Source organism: Vipera ursinii (assembly GCF_947247035.1).
Source record: "Vipera ursinii genome assembly, chromosome: 1".
Lineage (NCBI taxonomy): Eukaryota > Metazoa > Chordata > Lepidosauria > Squamata > Viperidae > Vipera > Vipera ursinii.
The window spans coordinates 73,150,277-73,170,669 of record NC_139512.1 but is presented as its reverse complement, the minus strand read 5'-3'; the positions used below and the strand labels follow the sequence as shown (position 1 = coordinate 73,170,669).

Below are 20,393 nucleotides of genomic sequence, written 5' to 3'. Positions count from 1 at the left end.
GCTGATACTTTCAAAGTGCAATGCAATGTTAGCTTTAATGTGTAAAGCTTTTTCTGGCTTCAGTACTTCTTATCTATAAAAGAGTCTTATCTATGGGACAAGTCATCTCATGAACGACAGAGAAAGCCTGCTGAATGGCCTTACTTATGAAGTACTGCCACAGAACGAGACCCAAGAGGGGCATTCTCTCTGGGGAATCCTGTCCTCTAAAAAACTTGATCACCAAGGCAAGAGTAGTTCCTACTCTCATGACCTTCCAAAAGCTCATAAAAACTTGACTTTACACAAGCCCTTTGAGATTTCATTGCTGCAAAACCCCTGGTGCCAGGGAATTTTATATCAATTGTATTTTACCATAATTATATATTTTATTTTATATTGTGGCATTTTCTTGTTATTATTGCTTAGGCTGAGGTTGCTGCTTCCACTTAGGCCTAGACTAAAGCAGTTTATAAATTCACAAATAAAATAAATTTCCCCCTCAAAGAATAGCTAATACCATATTTTCCGGCGTATGAGACGACTGGGCGTATAAGACAACCCCCGACTTTTGAGAAGATTTTCAAGATTTTTTGTCTTATACGCCGGAAAATACTTACATGCCAGTTGCCAAGTGTCCGACACAAGCCCGATTCAGCCCCGTCTGATGCAGATGGTGCAAAGCCTCCCTTTTGAAGCCCAAAGGGGCTTTTCCTTCCACCCACCCTTTGGAATAAACGCAAGAGCTGCATTCACATGACACGCTCTTCCAGGCCAGATTCTGCAAACGGCACGCCAGAAGCCGCAACCACCATGGGAGCTCCAAGTCCCCGCCTTTCGGCAGCCTGCACAACCAAGCGCAATCCAGTTTTGAGAGTACATTTGCAGACGGAGCAGCCGCCGTGTCTGGAGCCAAGCCCCGCCCAGGAAGCGGTCGGCCAGGCGGGCCCGGAAGACGCGCTGGAGAGCCGGGCTTGGGGCGGCCATGCCGAGGCCGGCTGGTGAGGGCCGCTGCTTGGTCTGCGGGTGAGAGGGGCGCCAGGCCGCCAAGTACCGCTGTCCAGACTGCCGGGAGAGATAGCAGGTAGCAGGGCGTGCTCTGCTTATGCTCAGATGCTGCTTGGGTGAGGGGGAGGGGCTTACTGCCACTCCTGGGGTCTGGCGTTTGCAAGGGGGAGGGGAAGGGGCTTAGAGGCTCTTGGGGGTGGGAAGGGAGAGTCACGTTGGAGGGGGGACTGGACTAAGGAGGCTTGAAGTTGCTTTGCAAGAACGGGGACGCTCGATTGATTTATGTACTATTTTCCGGCGTATAAGACAACTGGGCGTATAAGACGACCCCCCAACTTTTGAGAAGATTTTCATGGGTTAAAAAGTCATCTTATACACCGGAAAATACGGTAAATAAATAAGCAAGTAAGCAAACAAGCATACACAGAAGAGGACAAAGATCCTGTGCAATTCCCATTTTTCCCCACCGGATCAGTCTGAGCCTGCCAATAACAGAGGAAACACATTCTGGAAATTCAGACTTTATCCCCATAAACAGAACAGCAGGAAGTGAAGTTAAATTCAGGTATAAGGTGCAAGGAAATGCTCCCAGCAGAAACAACAGTTGATACAAAATGAGATGAATTGTCATCAATGCAGACAATTGCAAATGAAAAGTCACTTGGAATTTACATACTGAACCACTGGGAATGGGCCATTAAATTTTGAGTCCAGCTTCTTGAGGAGTCAATCAAAAACTTCATAAAAAGCTGCAACCTTGGGTTTTCCTTGTCTGTGTGTGTATCCGCATCCCGCCTGTATGTAACGTTTACTAAGAGATGCTGTACAGTTTGCCTCTCCCATAGGAAATCTAAATTATGAGAAACGTCAGATGCAAGAGTTTCATTTAGGTAAAAACTATAAGTCACCTGAAAAGGAGATATGCCAATGTAAGGGTTACTAAGTTTCTGTAGGCAATTCTGCATGTGGCAACCAGCTTGGTCCAATTGTCTTGTTGGTAAGAGACATAACTCTGCGGATGCTGTTCTTGTATATGATTCAGTCATTCAGCCTAGCTGTTCATTGGTAGTTGTTGAATAGATGACAAATGGATTTTTACATCTAATATATGGGAAAGGACCTTCCAAATTTGGAGGTAAATTGAGATCTATAATATGAGATCACATAATTGACTATATCTCTGTACCTAAACACATGTTCTAAAAAAAGTTGTGTGTTTTTTGAACAGATCAGAAGCCTTTGCAAGGAGTGAAATGAACTATCCTTGTAAATAAATCTACCACTTCTAGGATGGTAGTATACTTCTTTTCCGAGATGGAGCGGTAATAAAATCCATTGGCACTGTGTCTGAAAGTTGCAAAGGGGAATTCAGCGGCTGCAGCAAGCCATCTGGAACAGATTTTGCCTGGCAGCAAACATAACAAGACAAAACATAGTTCTTGACATTTGCCTTCACTTACAGTAGTTACTTTCCTATTCTGGATCGAGAGATTCTTCAAATGGTCATTCACACACTAGTCACCTTATGAAAGGCTGAAGCTGCAGCTGATCCAGAATGCAGTGACATGAGCAGTGTTGGGCATATCTTATTATGCCAATGTGACATAAACACTCTGTAAACTGTACTAGTCATCATTTGGCTTCTGGGTGCAGTTCAAAGTCCTGGTTATCATCTATAAGCCTTCATGGTAGAGGGCCTGGTTATTTGATGTCATACTTCTTTTTGCTTGATTCTGCCTGTCCTGTGTGATTGGATAGTTTGGTGGTGCTCAAGTCACATTAAGTAGTGTCATTTTGTGGGACCCAAGAACTGTGCCTTTTCTGTCACAGCACCTGCCCTGGAATAATATCTCCTGAGAGATTAATAGCTCCCATCCTGGTGACATTCAGGAAGCTATTAAAAACCTGACTATTCTTACAGACTCTGTGACAGAGTGAAAGTCAAGTATCTGCAGGATGGGTTTTCTTTAGTTATGTATTGTTTGGGGGAGGCATTTATGATTTTTTTGTGTTTTGTATTTTAATTTAATTTAATTGTAAGCCAGCCATTGTCATTGGGAATCAGATAGCTTATAAATTGTGTAAATAAATACATCTACAATAATTTTCTGCATATTCTCTTTCACAGGCATAAAACCACCACACCAAAAATCATGCAAGAATTTAAATACATGTATTTCCTTCCTTCCTTCCTTCCTTCCTTCCTTCCTTCCTTCCTCCCTCCCTCCCTCCCTCCCTTCCTAACAGGGAAATACAGATTTGGTAAGAGGAAGGAATAACTCCATTGGGAAGAAAAGAGGGAATGGCAACAAAATACAAATAGTCCTCAAGTTACAACAGTTCATTTAGTGATCGTTCAAAGTTACAACAGCACTGAAAAATATGACATATGACCATTTTTCATAAGTGACCTTTATAGCATCCCATGATTATGTGATCAAAATTCAGATCCATGGCAACTGGCTCATATTTATGACGATTGCAGTGTGCTGGGGTCATGTGATCACTTTTTGCGACCTTTTGACAAGCCAGGTCAATAGGAATGCCAGATTCATTTAACAACCAGGTTACTAACTTATCAACTGCAGTGATTCAATTAATGTATCAAGAAAGGTTGTGAAATAGGGCAAAACTCACTTAACAAATGTCTCATTTAATAACATAAATATTGGGCTCAATTGTGGTCATAAGTCGAGGACTACCTGTAGGGGAGATAAGGGAGGGGGAAAGGAAGACAGTCCTGTTGAAGCATTACACAAGAAGAAAGGGCATTTTATAAAGGAAATAGCTCTGCTCAAGAAGCAGCTAATATTTTGGGTAACTTTCAAAGGGCATCCATTTTCTGCAGTTATTTGTAGCCATGAACACCTTCACTTTAAGAGAGCCATAGTAAATCAGTATAGAAAGCCATCTAGTTCAGCATCAGCAGTTTGGTCTAGTACACGGGTGTCAAACTCGTGCCTTTTTTTGCATTGCCGGAGCTGGGATGGGTGCAGCCTCCACATGATGCAACCGGCCCACAGGCCAGCAGCTGATACCCCTGGTCTAGTAGAATCAGTTTGGTCTAATGGTTAAGACACCAGGCTAGAAACCAGGAAACAGTGACGTCCTGTCTTAACCTTGAAAGCCATCTGGGGGTGTTTCTGGGTCAATCACTCTCTCAGGCCAACTCACCTGAAAGGATTGTTGTTTTCTGGGGAAAATAGGAAATGGAAGGAGTATTCCATGTATTGAATTCTTTATAAAAGATAATAAAGGTCAGCTATAAATTAAATAAATAAATCCTGTTTCCTGCACTATCTAACATCATTGTGGAGAAGCACTGTAAAAAGGCAAACAGAAAAATCATCCCTCCTATCATGGCTACCTATTGTATCAGTTTCTATAGGTTCTACTTTAGTTGTCGTTGTCGCTGGATTCATTTTCCTTGATTTTGTTTAATACCTCATTATCTAAACTGATGGTAATTTCTTGCAAGCACTCCTTTGTTTCATGAAGCAATGCTATGTCATCGGCAAAATATAAGTCTATTAAATGAGCTATTACCCATAGAATGCCAAAGCTAGGGTTATTTCTCACTCTCGGTGATAATATACATCTCCATCTTAGGCTGTGTTGCCAGATTCCAGTTTCCAACAAGCGAAATGAATGGGGAAGTTGGCAGGAGGCTGCAAATGGTGGTGCCCCCTCTCTCTCTCTCTCTCTCTCTCTCTCTCTCTCTCTCTCCCTCCCTCCCTCCCTCCCTCCCTCCCTCCCTCCCTCTCTCTTCCTCCTAGATTAGTAAAACACAATAAAATGTAAATGTTAAAAAGATCTATGTTCAAATACCAATGTCTAACCATTGAAGTGCAAAAAACCAAAATCAGATACTGGATCGGTACATGTTCTCAGCTTACAGCCATTCACAATGTGACCTACAGTTTGACGTAGGACCAGTGGTGGGATTCAAATATGCGAACAATCGGTTCTCTGTGTGGATGCCACTTCTGGAAGTCCATTCTGGGCCTGGGCAACAAAAAATTAGCTACCGGTTCTGCCGAAGTGGTGCGAAACAGCTGAATCCCACCACTGCGTAGGACCCTGCAGTCACACTAAGGGGAGGATACTATGTCCCATTTATAGAGAGAGTCCCTGTAGATGCTGTGTGAGGTGTGAATCTTATTCAAGATTGTCCATTGCTGATGTGATCATTTAAAGTCTGGCACCTTTTTTGTGAGGTCATTTATATGTCTTCCTATGTCTGGCTGTTCAGCAACCCATTTGGATTTCCATTGGGAAGCGATGTTAAAGTTATTGGGCAGATGTTGTGCAAGTGCCAGTGCAGGTTTCCTGGATTTGAGTCTTCCAGCTGATAAATGGGGAAGGTCAGTAAGTACCGGGTGGAGTGAGTTGTTCGAAATTTTTCTGTACTCTCTCACTAGTGCACCTTGCCTTCGTAAAGCTGGTAGTGCTGTATGGTTCAGAACAAGAAGCCAGCAAGTTGGAGTGATTTTGATGTATACGCTTATAATCCTTATGGTGTCATTGCATAGGTTATAAAGCTTTGCCAAGTATACACATATTAAGGATGTATAAAACATTATGTGCATGAAAAAGCAGTTTTTAAGTATTTTCTGTCCAAATCTAAGCATGCATAATTTGGACGTCTTAGACTGTGCATGGAACAAAATGGGGCTGTTTTAGTCAATACCCAAGTCCAAACAGGGTGTTCTAGGCAACACTGGTTCATAGGGGAGGAGTGGGGACAAAGCCAAAGACCTTCCTTCAGTAGCCCCCAACATGGCATATTCTATTAACTTGCCAGCCTTTGATTTTCTTGGTGCATCACTCCCCATAGTTACCATTAGCGTCCCATTGCCCTTCACTTATCCATGCTTCAGAGTGCTTTCCTGTCTCCTACATGTGTTGAGTATTGACCATTTACTCTCCAAGTGCACTTCCCATTTACTCATAGCTCCCCTGGGCTGGAAGGAATGTAAGAGAGAGCTTAATTTTTTTTTAAAAAAAATGGGGTTATCAGGAAGAATTATTTTTGTTCCCATTTTAGTTTTATGTAGACAAACACAATTTGTTGAATCTTTCTTTTCCCTTTCCTTAGGTGATAACAGAAGTTATTTATTGATTATCAGTAATCTAGGGCATGATTTCTATTTCATTGACTGACTGAAATACCTATACATTGAAGAAAATTGCAAGGTGCTCTTCTACAGTATTATTTTCCAATATTAAATATCAGTTTCTAAATATGGGCACACTGGCTAAGCATAAGGGAGCCTATAGTCCAAGATACCTTGAAGGCATCAGTTCTGAATGACTGTTTTAGAACATTTTTTTGGCTTATGTGGAATGCTGGTCAATCCTATTGAATTTTCTTGTTATCTAAAATGAATTGTAGTCTACACTCCTATGTGACTTTTCAGGAGGAAGGGAAAGAAAATTTCTGGGAATATGAGGAGGCAGTAGAGCTAATGAGATATACTGAGGTGGGATTTTGTTGGTAAATGGAAGAAGTGTTTGGAAAGATTGAGATCTGACACACCAATGGGTTATGCCACACTGGAATATTTCTGGTTAGAATAATTTATGAAAGGTTTTAAAGATGTTAAAGATTAACATTTCTGTATTCTGTTTTTAAGTTATGATCATTTTGTTTTTTATACTGCACAGCTATAATTCCATGTGGAATGTAGTGATATATAAATAAAATAAATGAAAAGTAAATACTGTAAATACAAGTGTCACTCAGAATGGTGTTTCAACCTGCTATAAACCAAGGCTGAACCAAAACTGTTCCCAAGAACTTGTAGAATGCAGTGATCTTTCCTAGACATTAAATAAAATAGTTTTTTTCTATATCATGCACTGCTCTAGTATGCATATTTTCTTCTGAACAAGGAAGCCCCATATTAATTCATTAATTTAGCGTGTTATAATCCAGATAATATTATTTCTAATATTTTGCTTTAATCCTTCATATTTCCTTTTTCTCTGGCTGACACACATGTTCAATGAGATGTATAATATAGCCCTAATCCCTTTTTTCCTAATTTCTCATTTCCAGTTTAAATAAGTGTATTCTCTGCAAGAGCAGGTTGATCACAACACAATTAATGTTTATATTTGTTGGTATTAGGAGCAACTATTTTTGTGCAAAAGTGAGTTGTCTGACCATGGAAGATGAAGATTCTTTTATGAAGTTCTTCCTTATTTCTCTGAATGTGGCTCTCTTTCCACAAGAAAGCTGACTAATTTTACCATATCCCTGAAGTTTCTAAATTTTCTGTCTTCATCACTTTTACAAGTCAGCTATTTTGGCCTCAAATGAACAACCTTGACCTTCTTTGCCATCACTATGTAATTCCAGAAAGACATGTTCAGAACTTTGTTATTATGAAAGATATTTTGCAAATGGTCGGAACCTATTATTAAAGAGACATGTTCTCACCTTTGTATTCAATTTCATTATGACTGTAACTGTAGTAGCTTCAGGAGGAACTTTTTTCCCCCAGTGAGATACTGAGTTATTCCTTCATTTCCCTCTTTTTTTCTTGTTCCTTTCTGTTTTTTGCCAAGAATATTCATGGACATGCCTATGAAATTGATGTTTATTTATTTAATATCAGGGAATTTTATTTCATATCAGTTAATATTGGGTAGACCAATGGATAACTTCACTTGCTACAGTAGACACCTGTAGTGCAGCAAGCAGTTTATGAAAACAATTGGGAAAAATTACCATTATTGACTGGCATAGTCATTACCACTTCTGTCTTGGAACGGAATGTTATAATAGATACATGTTTTCATTATCAGCCTTTTATCAACATATAGTAAAGTTGCTAATACCATGTACAGGTGGCATTGCAAAAGCGGATTTTCATGGAAATAGATGCTTGAGCAGTGTTTTCAACTGTCATGAGCAACTCTGTTCTATTTCTGGACTGTCCATCTTGTTATTGACTGCTAAATTTCTTTTTCAAAGGAGGAAGTCACCAGACTATTTCAGTTTCTATTAGACTGGCTATTACATTGTTTTTCATGAATCTAGAGATAGCTTTTGCATTGACATGGCTATTACTACTTAGATATCATTTATTTCAGGGCCACTATAGGATTTAAGAAAACCAAGATCATGGCATCTGGCCCTCTCAATTCCTGGCAAATAGATGGGGAAGAAATGGAGGTAGCGACAGATTTTACTTTCCTGGGCTCCAAGATCACTGCAGATGGGGACTGTAGCCAAGAAATTAAAAGACGCTTGCTCCTGGGAAGGAAAGCCATGGCAAATCTAGACAGCACACTTAGAAGCAGAGACATCACCCTGTCAACAAAAGTGTGTATAGTCAAGGCTATGGTCTTCCCAGTTGCAATGTATGGCAATGAAAGCTGGACCATAAAAAAGGCTGAGCACTAAACAATTGAGGCCTTTGAACTATGGTGCTGGAGAAGACTCCTGCAAGTCCCTTGGACTGCAAGGCGATCAAACCAGTCAGTCCCAGAGGAGATCAACCCTGACTGCTGTTTAGAAGGCCAGATCCTGAAGCTAAAACTCAAATACTTTGGCCACCTAATGAGAAGGGAGGACTCACTGGAGAAGAGCCTAATGCTGGGAAAGATTGAGGGCAAGAGAAGAATGGAACGACAGAGAATGAGGTGGCTGGATGGAGTCACTGAAGCAGTAGGCGTGAGCTTCAATGGACTCCAGAAGATGGTAGAGGACAGGAAGGCCTGGAGGAATGTTGTCCATAGGGTCGCGATGGGTCGGACACGACTTCGCAGCTAACAACAACAACAATAGGGTTTGGAGAATATTAGGCATGCAATTCTCTAGACAAGAATCAGGTCTTATGCATTAGTTAATGGGATATTGATAACCAATATTAAACAGACAAATTCCTTGTGTCTAAAATTGATTGATGAATTAAGTCCATCAAGTTGGTATTGACTCTTAGAGACCACATAGATAGATTTTCTCTCTTCCTAAACTTCAGGTCTTCCAACTCATCGCAACTGAACTTAGTCCATGAGCCTTGTTGCTGGTAATCCTCCTTTTCACTCCCCTTCTACCTTTCCAAGTATCACAGCCTTCTCCGAAGAGCTAGTCTTTACATAATGTGTCCAAACTAGTATAATTTGAGCCTGGTCATTTGTCCCTTGAGGGAGAATTTTGGGTTGATTTGTTTGATAATCCATTCGTTTTAACTCTGTACACTATTCTGGAGTCCACAGCTGTTGTAGAACAGGGCTCTTCAACTTTTTCACCCATTGTATACCACTTTTAGGATATGGCAACATCCGAGTACCAGCAGTTGCATAGCAAGGTGTCAAAAACCTGATGACCCAAAAAAAAGGAAAAAGTGTAGTCCTCGACTTACAACAGTTCGCTTAGTGACTGTTCAAAGTTACAATGGCACTGGAAAAAGTGCCCCCCAAGCCACAGCCGAGCAAGACACCTGCCTGCCCGCCCGGCAGCGCTCTTCCTCCTGTCCGAGGTTTTCATTGTTGTGAGCATTTCTGTTGAGGATTGGCAGCGGGAGTGGGGTAGGGTGGTGTTTGGTTTTTATTTCCCCCCTCTGCTGGGTGGTTGCAGCAGGTTTTGGTCACTTCACATGACCCTGTGACACTGTGACCGTCATAAATATGAATCAGTTACCAAGCATCTGAATGTAAATCACAAGACCCTGGAGATGCTGCAACATTCCAGCTGATCCTGGAGCTTTTCCTGGGCTCAGCAGAAGTGCCAGGATCAGCGCCGAGCTCCAGCTGGAACCTGGCACTGATCCTGTCGCTTCCGCTGAGCCCTGACAGCCCTGCAGCTCCAGCCATCTCTCGCTCAGGCTGGTGCGCTGCTGCCACCAGTTCAGCTCATTCCCCTACCCCGCTACCACTTTTCTAGGATGGTTGCGTACCACCTGCTAGGTGCCAATGTACCACAGGTAGTACCCGTACCACTGGTTGAAAAGCCCTGTTGTAGAATATATGTAGAATAGCCTCGAAATTTATTTGAGGATAAACAGATATTTTATTTTCAGTAATGTATATTTATTTATTCAATTTCTATATCTGACCATCTCAATCAATGGCTCCAAACAGCTTAAAATTCAAAAGAAAAAAAATATTGTAATTAAAAATACTGAAAACATTTTTTAAAAATGAAAACGATGAAAACACTAAAAACACCTATATTAAATATACATGAGAACAAGATACTTGGCCAGTTAGCAATACAGCCAGGAAACAGGGTCCTTAACACATTCATAACACATGTGATTAGTTGTTTTTGTTAGTTGTTTAGACAGATTTTTGGAGGTGTGAATGTATGTGGGTGTGTATGTATTTATTACTGGTGACCTTTACTCCAAGAAATACTGATTAAATGTATGAAAACAAAAGCAAATTGCTTTTGTTATAGCAGTTTTAATATACCAGGGGATGTAGTCCCAGTATTGTTAAGCATGACAGTGATGGGAAATGGGGATAAGAGAAATGTGTGTTTCATAACAAATATAGGGTGACACATTTATCTGAAATGTAAGAGTGCATAAGACTATTAAGTCCAGGATCGCAAATTAGTTACACTAGCTGCACCACTCCTTGTGGAAGAGGAAATTCTATATGATCATGGCCATCTCCTGTCATATAGCATACCATAGCTTTTTATTTGTAAATAGTATATATAATGCATTCTTCAGTAATCTGCTGTCTTACACATATGTTTATCCAGGATACATGCTTTAATTCTTTCTTTAATGAATACAGTGCACATAGCTTTACTAACTAGATTTCCTTAATCTGCTTTTTAAAGTAAACTATATGATATAATTATGTAAAAGTGATAATACAACATTGTACATTTGTACTTAGCTTTATATTTCAGTCAAATGACTATATAAACCCAAACAAGAATAGATTTTTATATCAGTTTGATATAAATATTTATATATAAAATGATGCTTTGGGAGCATCTTGTTATATTATAAAACCTATACCCTAAAAAAAGAGATCGCTTAGTTGTTGGTTTTATGTGTGTTTGTGTGTAAGATCTTCACCCAGGTCTGTGGTGAGGGAGAAACACTTCATTGCTTTTGCCATATTTTGTCTTTATCTTTTATGTTTTATTGCAATTCATTTAATTGTTGAAAGCTGCCCAAAGTTATTGAGAGTGGGAAAGTATACAAATTTAATTCATTATTATTATTTGCAAAATAATATGCACTAATTAATTTTTCTTCTTTCATCAACTTTGAATTTTTGTACATAGACACATTAAATTAATTTATCATTTAAAGAGCAATTTCTCTGAAACCACAAAGGGTAACTGATTCATCATCAATCATACTGGCTTTCTAAATAAAACATGTATCATATTTAGGTGGTATTAAATTCACGGGTCCCTGAGTCCTCTTCTAAGATTCACATTTAATTTGTTCATATCTCCTATTCTTTTAATGAAAAAAAAATGCCTGTTATCCATGTAGAAGAACTGGAGAAGCAATTTGTTTTAATGATTAAGGCACCAGACTAGAAGCCAGGAATCTGTGAGTTCTAGTCCCTGTTTAGGCATGAAAGCCAGGTGGGTGACTTTGGGCCAACTCACCTCACAGGGCTGTTGTTATAGGGGAAACGGGATAGATGAAGGAGTATTGCATGTGTTCATCACCTTGAATTATTTATAAAATAATAAAGGTGGGATATAAATAAGCAAGCAAGCAAGAATTGTTTGGCTGCAGCAAGCAAGTCTCATTGCAAAACACGAACAAATATGTGAATTTGACTTTAATCCAATGTACTGATTTGCTCACAGACTATTTTTACAATTTGCTGCGGTCTACAGAATATTCATTTGGAACAGTCTGTTTTCTTTTGTATTTGTGGCATATTTCATTGAAAGATATTGCCTCATTCCATGTGTAGGCTTTATGGGTGCAAACTCTCCTAAGAAAATTAATTACAGGTAAGTGGTGTCGTTTTGTGAATAGAGATGGAATATTACAATACTAAATGCTCTGTGCTTTTCAAACCTTTCTCAAATCTCAGAAAATGTTTGCATCTGGGAATGAGCAAAGGTTCTGACCAGTTCTTATTATGCTGTAAGCACATCATCATCCCTTAACTGATCTGCTTTTCCTTGAATCTGGGAGTCAGAAATCCCTTTTTCTCTTCTGTTTTTCTGCTGCAGAAATTCCCAACATTCCCATTTTGTGGGCTCCAGAGAGGGGTAAGCAATATCTTCAATCCCAGCCAATGATTTCTAATCCAGTTCATTGCTAGTATTTTTGTTTGTTTTATTTTGGCATCATTTATCAAAAACAATTTTAGATGCGTACTCATTTTTAAAATTTCCTTGTGGAGTCTCCTGTTCTTAATTTTGCTTATTGGAGGATCCCCAGATCTCCATCAGGCATTAAGGCTTAGCCTCATCTTCATTTGTGTTCTGTATTCTTGTGAATTTTCATATAGCTATGTTGCCCTATATTATTTATTAAAACAAGAGCATCCAAATTCTGGGGTTCTTTTACTTACAGTAATCTTACTTACCAGAATAATCGTGTATTAACAGCCCCAATAGCTATTCAAGAGCTTTTTTTTTTCTTCCTTGGCAGCTGCTTTTTCTAATCATACATGGGCATGGCCCTATTCAATCTTTGCTTTAAAAAATGATATGGCTCTCATTGCTTTCTTTCTGCTTTGCCTACTTGCTGGCTACCTGGCATTGCAATGCACTGTTTGCTGCTTGATTGCCTGGAATTGGTCTTCTTTACCTTTGATTGTAGTATTTACTTAACATATTGCCCATGAGTTCTGGCTGCCACTTATATGTGACTATTGATGGATACTCCCAGTTACCTCTTGTAAAACATTTCCCCTCTTTTCATTGTTTCCAATGATATTATGCATCTGCTGACTTCATTGAATTGCTGTCCTGAAGATTTGTGCATCTGCTAATTGATCCTGCTCTGTCAATTTGCTATGTCTGCCTTTTTTCTTGCCTTGTCTGTTTGACCACTAGCTTATATTGATCACGTGATACCCTTAGAATTTGACTGCACATTAGTACTGCCATTTCTATGCAAACCCAATCATTTGCTGATTGTGTGCTCTTGTTTATATACTGCTTACTCTTCCATCAAAAAATTAAAAATGTGAAGAAGAGAAAAATGTTTTGATCTGGCTCCAGTTTACCCTTATTCAGTACCATATGCTTGGATTTTTAAAATGTATCTTTTTTTTAAATCAGAACATTGGGTCTTAACCCTTACAAAGTTTACAGTAGATATATATATATATTATGTTAAATTTGGAATTTGGATTGCCAACAAAGAGTGAAAGGGAGACTGGTATAGCTATTTCGAGCTATTTAGCTCTCATCAGCCAGATATATATATATTTGATGTTTAAAAACAGTACAAAATGGGGGCACTTTCCACTGGGCTATATAAAAAAAGGAAAATAAATCTTTCTTGACTACATTTGCTTTAGTATTTGTGTTTATACTAATCAGTTATTTTCTTGGATTAACATGAGTGAGAGATTAACAAGTCCCAATTATTGTTCTAGTTAACAAAGTGTATAGTCTACAAAAGTCAAAAATAAGCTATAGAAAAATAGCCCTGAAATGCTAAGATACTTTTAGAGGAAAGCTAGAAAGGGCTTTCAATGAAATAGCTGATGTAATTCCATCATATATCATTTGTATTTTTCTTAAGAGATATTATTTCATTTGAGATACTTTTTTAAAGAGAGTTGTAAGGAAAACGTTTTACTGAATATGAGCATTATATTTTATTTAAGAAAAATCTAGAAGGCTTTAGCTATTCAAAAGACAGTAACACGCTCTTTAAAATATCTTCTGGCAACTTTCCATGCAGTATTCCAAGAAGATGCAAGGACCTTCTGAGAAAGAACCCCAACTTCAAAGTAGGTCTTTCTCCTTAGTCTCAATGTTAAGATTTCACACAATTGAAATTGCCTGGGAATTTTTCTCTTAATCTTCTATAAAAATACAGTATAATCTCTGACTTGACATAAATTTCCACTCTCACATTGTCATTCAACTAATAGAGAATCTGGTTTCCTGAACCATTTATTGATTGGCTTGACATTAAACAAAGTATATTTAAATTGCTGGTAGCAATGACTTCCAATATAGCAAGACAATTATTGTACATCTGGTTTTGCTTTTTTCTGATATTAATAATTTTAAATGGATACAAATTCCATGTGGTAGAAACATTCTTGAAGAATTCTAATCCTATTGTGGTTTCTTAGAAACCTGTTTGCTGCAGCATTTTTTCTAAATTAAATCGCAAATATCAAAATTCTTGCCTTTAATTTGAAGCTTTCCTGACAGTTTTCATTATGTTAGAATTCAGCCAGTCTGCATCATAGAATCTATATTCTATCATTTGAAACTGCATATATATTCTAAAGGACCAGGAATTTTTTTAACAAATGTTCCTAGTTATTAGAATGATCTTCCAACTTAGACATTAAGTAAAGCACACATTCGTGAATTTTGAGGTATCATTTGTTGCATTTTTTTCTGTTTGCAACTTCTTTCATAGTTTCAATAGCTTTTTTGTCTTGTTCGTGATGTTCAATTCTTCATGAAGTTCTGTTCTTGACTTTTCTTTCTATTTGAAAAACACTTCATTTTGCCCTTTGACTTATGTATGATATTTCAACTGTGTTTTAAATCTGTTGCTCAAATGGATGAATTAAATTATAATTCTTCATCTGGAATCTTTTAGCATCACTTTCAAGGAAGTTTCTTTATTATACTTATAAGATTTTAATTTTGGGAGAAGGGAGGTTGGCAGTACTCTAATTAATTTCTTCCTAGTAAAACTAAAACAAGAATACTGAGTTACTTGCAACATTTTATTCTCTTACTATTAAAGCAGAATATTAATTTTTATTTTTATATGCATCCTCATCTCACCTCAGTTTAAGAACTGCAAAATTAAGGATTCAGTATATCAGTTTCTTCTGGAGTCTTACCATTTTAGTTGAGATTTTTAAACGAGCTCTTTGAAATACAAATTAAAAATTCTCCAATGGAAAATCCCCTTATCTTTAGTTTTGCTATTCAATTCAGCTAAACATCTAAGGATCACACAAAGCCGCATTAGCAAGGATTTTTAATTATATCTAGAAAATTAATTTGTACATTTGAAACTGAGTGTTATGATCCTGTGTAGAATTGGTCTATTACTGGATTACTATATTATAGGCAAATTGATTTGCCAATACAGAAATTACAAACTTAATACTTCAGATTACTTTATACTACTGTCAGAATTCCATATTATTTATGTGTACAGTTTGCAATTTTTTCTCTAAGTGTATTTCTGTACATATAAATGATGTGATAGGGCAGTAATATAATTCCTATAATTTTTATTTGTTTGTTTATTTGATCTTTATTTGTTTGTTTTATATGGCTGCCCATCTCAAACAAATGATTATTGGTGGTGAACAACCATAAAACTTATTAAAACCAAATTACACACACACACACACACACACACACACACACACACACACACACACATATATATATATATATATATATATATATATATATATATATATATATATATATATATATATGTTTTCTGAGGTTTTCGTGGGTGTTTGTATGTAGATCTAGATCTTTGGTCATTTGGGTTTTTTCCCACGTAGAATTGGAGGTAACAGGGCAACGTTTCGACGAAATCTCATCCGTCATCCTCAGGCTGGTGGCTTCAGCTCGAAGCTGAAGCCACCAGCCTGAGGATGACGGATGAGATTTCGTTGAAACGTTGCCCTGATATCTCCAATTCTACGTGGGGAAAAACCCGAATGACCAAAGGTCTCTGTATAGTAAATTAAAAAATAAAATTTGAAATAAATATATATATATATATATATATATATATATATATCAGCTGAGAAAATTACATGTATGTTAACAAGATCAAGAGTAATGGATGAGATTGGTTTTAAACTTTATGAGATGTTAGTTTTAGAATTGTTATTTCTATGGTTTTAATGCTGTTAATTGTCAGTTACATTTTTACTATTTCATGTAAACCACTTTTTCTTAGGAGCATAGTAGAATACAAATCCTAATAAATAAATAAATAATATAATCACTGAAGATTTATAATATCTTTTGTAAGTTAGAAAAATACACATAAAAATAATTGTACATCAAATTTAATAGACTGTTCTTTCCTCTTTAACTAGGTACAACTAATTTTGCCAAGCCATGACTTCCAGTCACTATCAGTTTGCTCCCTGCAAATCTCATGGTACCAGTGGCATGTTAATTGGTGTAGTAGTCTTTACTCTTGCTATGTTAAACTTTGTATGGTGCATGTTTCAGCCAAGGGTTGATGCCTTTAGATATTTTTAACAAAACTTACTTGAAATTCCTCTTCTTAATGATTCGGTATTTGTATTGCCTTAAGTTCACCTACTCTATTGATAATGCTATTGTCAATGCTTCTTTTGCCTTTCAGTTTTAGTTGCTCTCATTTCTTTCATTTTCCTGAAGTGCAAATGACAGATGCAAAACTTTTATATTTTTATTAAGCCTTTGCATTATAACCCTATCATTTTAACAACAACAACAACAACAACAACAATAATAATAATAATAATAATAATAATAAATAATAATAATAATAATAATAATAATAATAATAATAATAATAATAATAATAATAATAATGTTGGAAGGGACCTTTGGAGGTCATCTAGTCCAATCCCCTACCCAGGCAGGAAACCCTATACCATTTCAGACAAATGGCTGTCCAATCTCTTCTTAAAGACTTCCAATGTTGGAGCATTCACAGCTTCTGGAGGCATAATGAGAAATAATGAGGGAAGAATATCATTTCAAGGTTAATTTGAAAGTTAAAGTGTCAACAATTGAGATTATTTTAAAAATCCAGTCTAAAGAGGGGGATATAATGCTAGTGACTATTCACTACACGGATACATGTAACCCATAAAATATTCTTTCTTGACCCCTACTGCATTGGTGGACTATTGGCCAGCTGCCTTGTTTTGAGTAGTCATTGCCTTTTCAGTAGAGAAATGTTAATAGATCTACCATTTGGCAGCTGTGACTTTTATGCATAATATTTCACTAATAAAATCATTCAGAGTCTTGATTTGGCAAAAAGGAGTTATAGTGCAGGATGCTATTTAACCATGCTAATTGGGACACCTTTAGGTCTTTGAATTCCAGTGTTATAGGCAGGATTTTAATTATGTCCCTTGCCACTTATGGATTAGACATATACCCTTTCTGGCTGTTCTAGAGGACAAAAGGGGGCATAGTCAACTGGATTCCCAGAATAATCAGTGTATTGCTGTGAGAGGCAGTATTTCATACAGACTTGAAAGAGGCTGTGCTGTGCCCTCCTTAAAACACCCCTGGATCTACTGTTTGTGATAACTATTATCTTGTCTCCAAGTTTCCCTTTTTAAGAAGATTATTGGGATTGTATTAGGGAAGCAACTTCTAAGCCCCCTAGGATAAATTGGTTATTGAATGCTTTTTAGTCAGGATTCAGACCTAGATGGGGGAACAGAATCCTTCTAATTCTTTTAGACCTTTCAGGTGACTTTGAGACATCTTAATTATTCATGTAGTGAATAATTAAAAATATAATGAATCTGGTGAAATCAAAACAGAAACCATTTTGTTTTCTTTAGCAAATCAAGACATTTGGTGAAAACATTTTCTGTTTAAATATCATAATTTATCAAAAAAGAATCCTTACTAACCTACAGCACAAAGGGAATATTTTAAATCAAATAGAAAATCTGAAATAAGGTTTCTATGGAAAAATATATGGAAAAAGGAAGAGCAAACTAGGACATAAGCCATAAAATAGATATCATTCATGCTATATGAAAATATATCCATATTAATTTATAAAACATATTTATATGGCCATCCATGTTGCATAATATAACACTGGATAATTAACCAAAACAGCATAAAAATAAAGAAAAGTCTCACAGACCATGAGCCTTGTGGACACATTGGCCATTGCTCTGTGAGCAGTGGTCTGCTTTTGGCTGGCCTTAATTGGGTTAAACCCACTGTTATGTGTGCATGTGAGTGAGTGGGATAGCACAGTACCTGGGTGAAAACCCATTAGAAAAGCTACCTAAGGAGATGAGAAACTCATTTGGATTTCACTTAGTTGGGGGGGAAAGTATTAATGCTATGACATTTATTTATTTTGCATTGCACACATTTAACTAATATAATAAAAAACAATTTAAAGCATCCATGGTAGGAACAAAAATTAAATATCAATAAAATAGGTAGTCAAATATAAAACAACTGAAAATAAAAGCAGAGTTGCCTAGTCCAATGGTTCTCAACCTGTGGTCCATGGACCTCTGGGGGGCTGCAATGTCATTCCAAGGGGGGTTCGCGAAAGCTTGAAGAAATGTTATGATTTTAAATCTTGAGTTAAGTCATGGCCACAAAAGGTACTTAAAGTGGGTCCGTGGTAAAGAAAAGGCTGAACACCACTGACCTGCTCTATTTAGAAAGCCTTCCAGAACAGTTTTGTTTTTACTATTCTGAATGTTAAGGTCAAGGCCAACCTTATCAATATAGAGAAACTGCTCCAAAGAAATAACACTGCTATCAGGAAGCAACATAGCCTCTTGGCCTCAGCTTCCTTCCCAGAATGGAGCACTAGTACAGTGCTTCTCTAGATGATCTAATAAATGAGCTGATAGTGATATTCAGGTGCCAAACCGTAATGGGCTTTATAAATCAAAACAATCACTGTAAATTCTACCTGCAAACTAATTGGTAGCCTTTGATAATTCCTTCATTCAACTACACTGAGGAAAAATGTTATGAATTGTTTGTAGAATATGTCCTAATAAAGAATCCATGCAAGTATTTTTGTACTTGAAAGAATAGAATTACTGAAGCATACTCATGACCGTAATACATGTGATGAAATATACTGCTCAAAAAAATAAAGGGAACACAAGATAAGACATCCTACTATTAAATACAGTACATTGTGTTGTTTAAGTGTTCCCTTTATTTTTTTGAGCAGTATATATATTCTGTTGTATAAGGCTGAGTGTGCAAAAGGTTTTACATATAAGGTTGGAAATATACTTTCATAACAGAGATTTTAGTAAAAAAAAATCTGTTTCGTGTCAGAATAAACTTAGCTTAGTCACTTTTCTGTTCTAACAGGACTTGTGCTGGACAGTAATAAACAACACTGTTACTAGAGAACTAAATTGTAGATTTATAACTTTAGCAAAATGCTTACAATCCAAAATACTTCCATGAAACTTCATTAGTTTGTTTTGTTAAAAGAATGTAAATATATTTTTATAAAAGAAAATATATATTTTATCTTTCATAACTTTTGTCTTTTAATAAGAAAAGATTTATTTCTTAGGTTCTATTATTAAAAAGCTTAAAAGTGTAGCATAATTTATAAGACTTGTTAAAATTTATATAATAGATAAATTATTTTTGGTGATTTTTAGCCTAGCAGTAGTCCCAACCTTCTTATTATACTTACACGTCTGTATTGGTTTACAGTATTACAAAATTGAGTGCCTTCCATTAAACAGACTTCAGCTTGACACTAATAAACAGAGTCGCTGTGAGTTTTAAGGCCCTCTGGTTTCACGGATTTTCCATCTTTAAGTCTACATGGGGGTGCACTTCTCCAGTCAGAATTGGTGAACAATTTAGGTGTCCTTCTGGACCGGTGGCTAGGAGGCCTTTTGACCAGGTTCATCTAGTGCACCAATTGTTCATCTAGTGCACCAGTTCCAGAAGGCCTTTTTTATGGTAATTCATAAGACTTAGTCACCTCCCAATTGGATTAGTGTAATGTGCTATATATGGGGCTACCCTTGAAAAACACTTGGAAACTGTAGTTGGTCCAGAGCACAAAAATATGGGAAGTTTTTGGCAATCCTCATTATGGTCATGTAACACTGCTGCTCTGGTCTGGAGAAGATTTCTGGATGCTATTCAAGGTGCTGGTCACTATAATGCCCTTCATGGCATTACTTGTGGTACCACCTTTCTCACATTGTTTCTGCCCATCCTACTAGAACTAGTAAATTCTTCAGATCCCTTTTAACTATATAATTATGTTGGATTCTGGATACATATCTTCTCAGGGACAGCATCTGCCTATAGAGCAGTTTTTCCCCCAGAGATTTGTATGGTCTAAACTCTATTAGCCTTTGCTATACAGTGACCCCTTATCCAAACACCTTGCTCCCCAGGTATTTGGATCAGGGGCTGAATGAGTTGTGCTGTTGTTGTAGGTGGGATTCTTGGATGCTGGGGGTTGTCTAGTGTGCTTGTGGTTTCAATCTTGTAAGCTGCCCAGAGTAAC

The 20,393-nt window shown here is 37.2% G+C and overlaps 1 protein-coding gene across 9 annotated transcripts in view; it reads left to right on the top strand.

The window, feature by feature from the left end:
• GPHN (gephyrin) overlaps positions 1-20,393 on the top strand; it is a 245,136-nt gene that overhangs the window by 105,092 nt on the left and 119,651 nt on the right. Inside the window, exon 5 of one of the 9 annotated variants that reach the window (XM_083349022.1) lies at positions 12,167-12,205. The exons of the other annotated variants lie outside the window; for them this stretch is intronic. Within the exon in view, the coding sequence (XP_083205148.1) occupies positions 12,167-12,205 (39 nt within the window). The remainder of the gene's footprint in view (positions 1-12,166; positions 12,206-20,393) is intronic. 9 annotated transcript variants of the gene reach the window in all.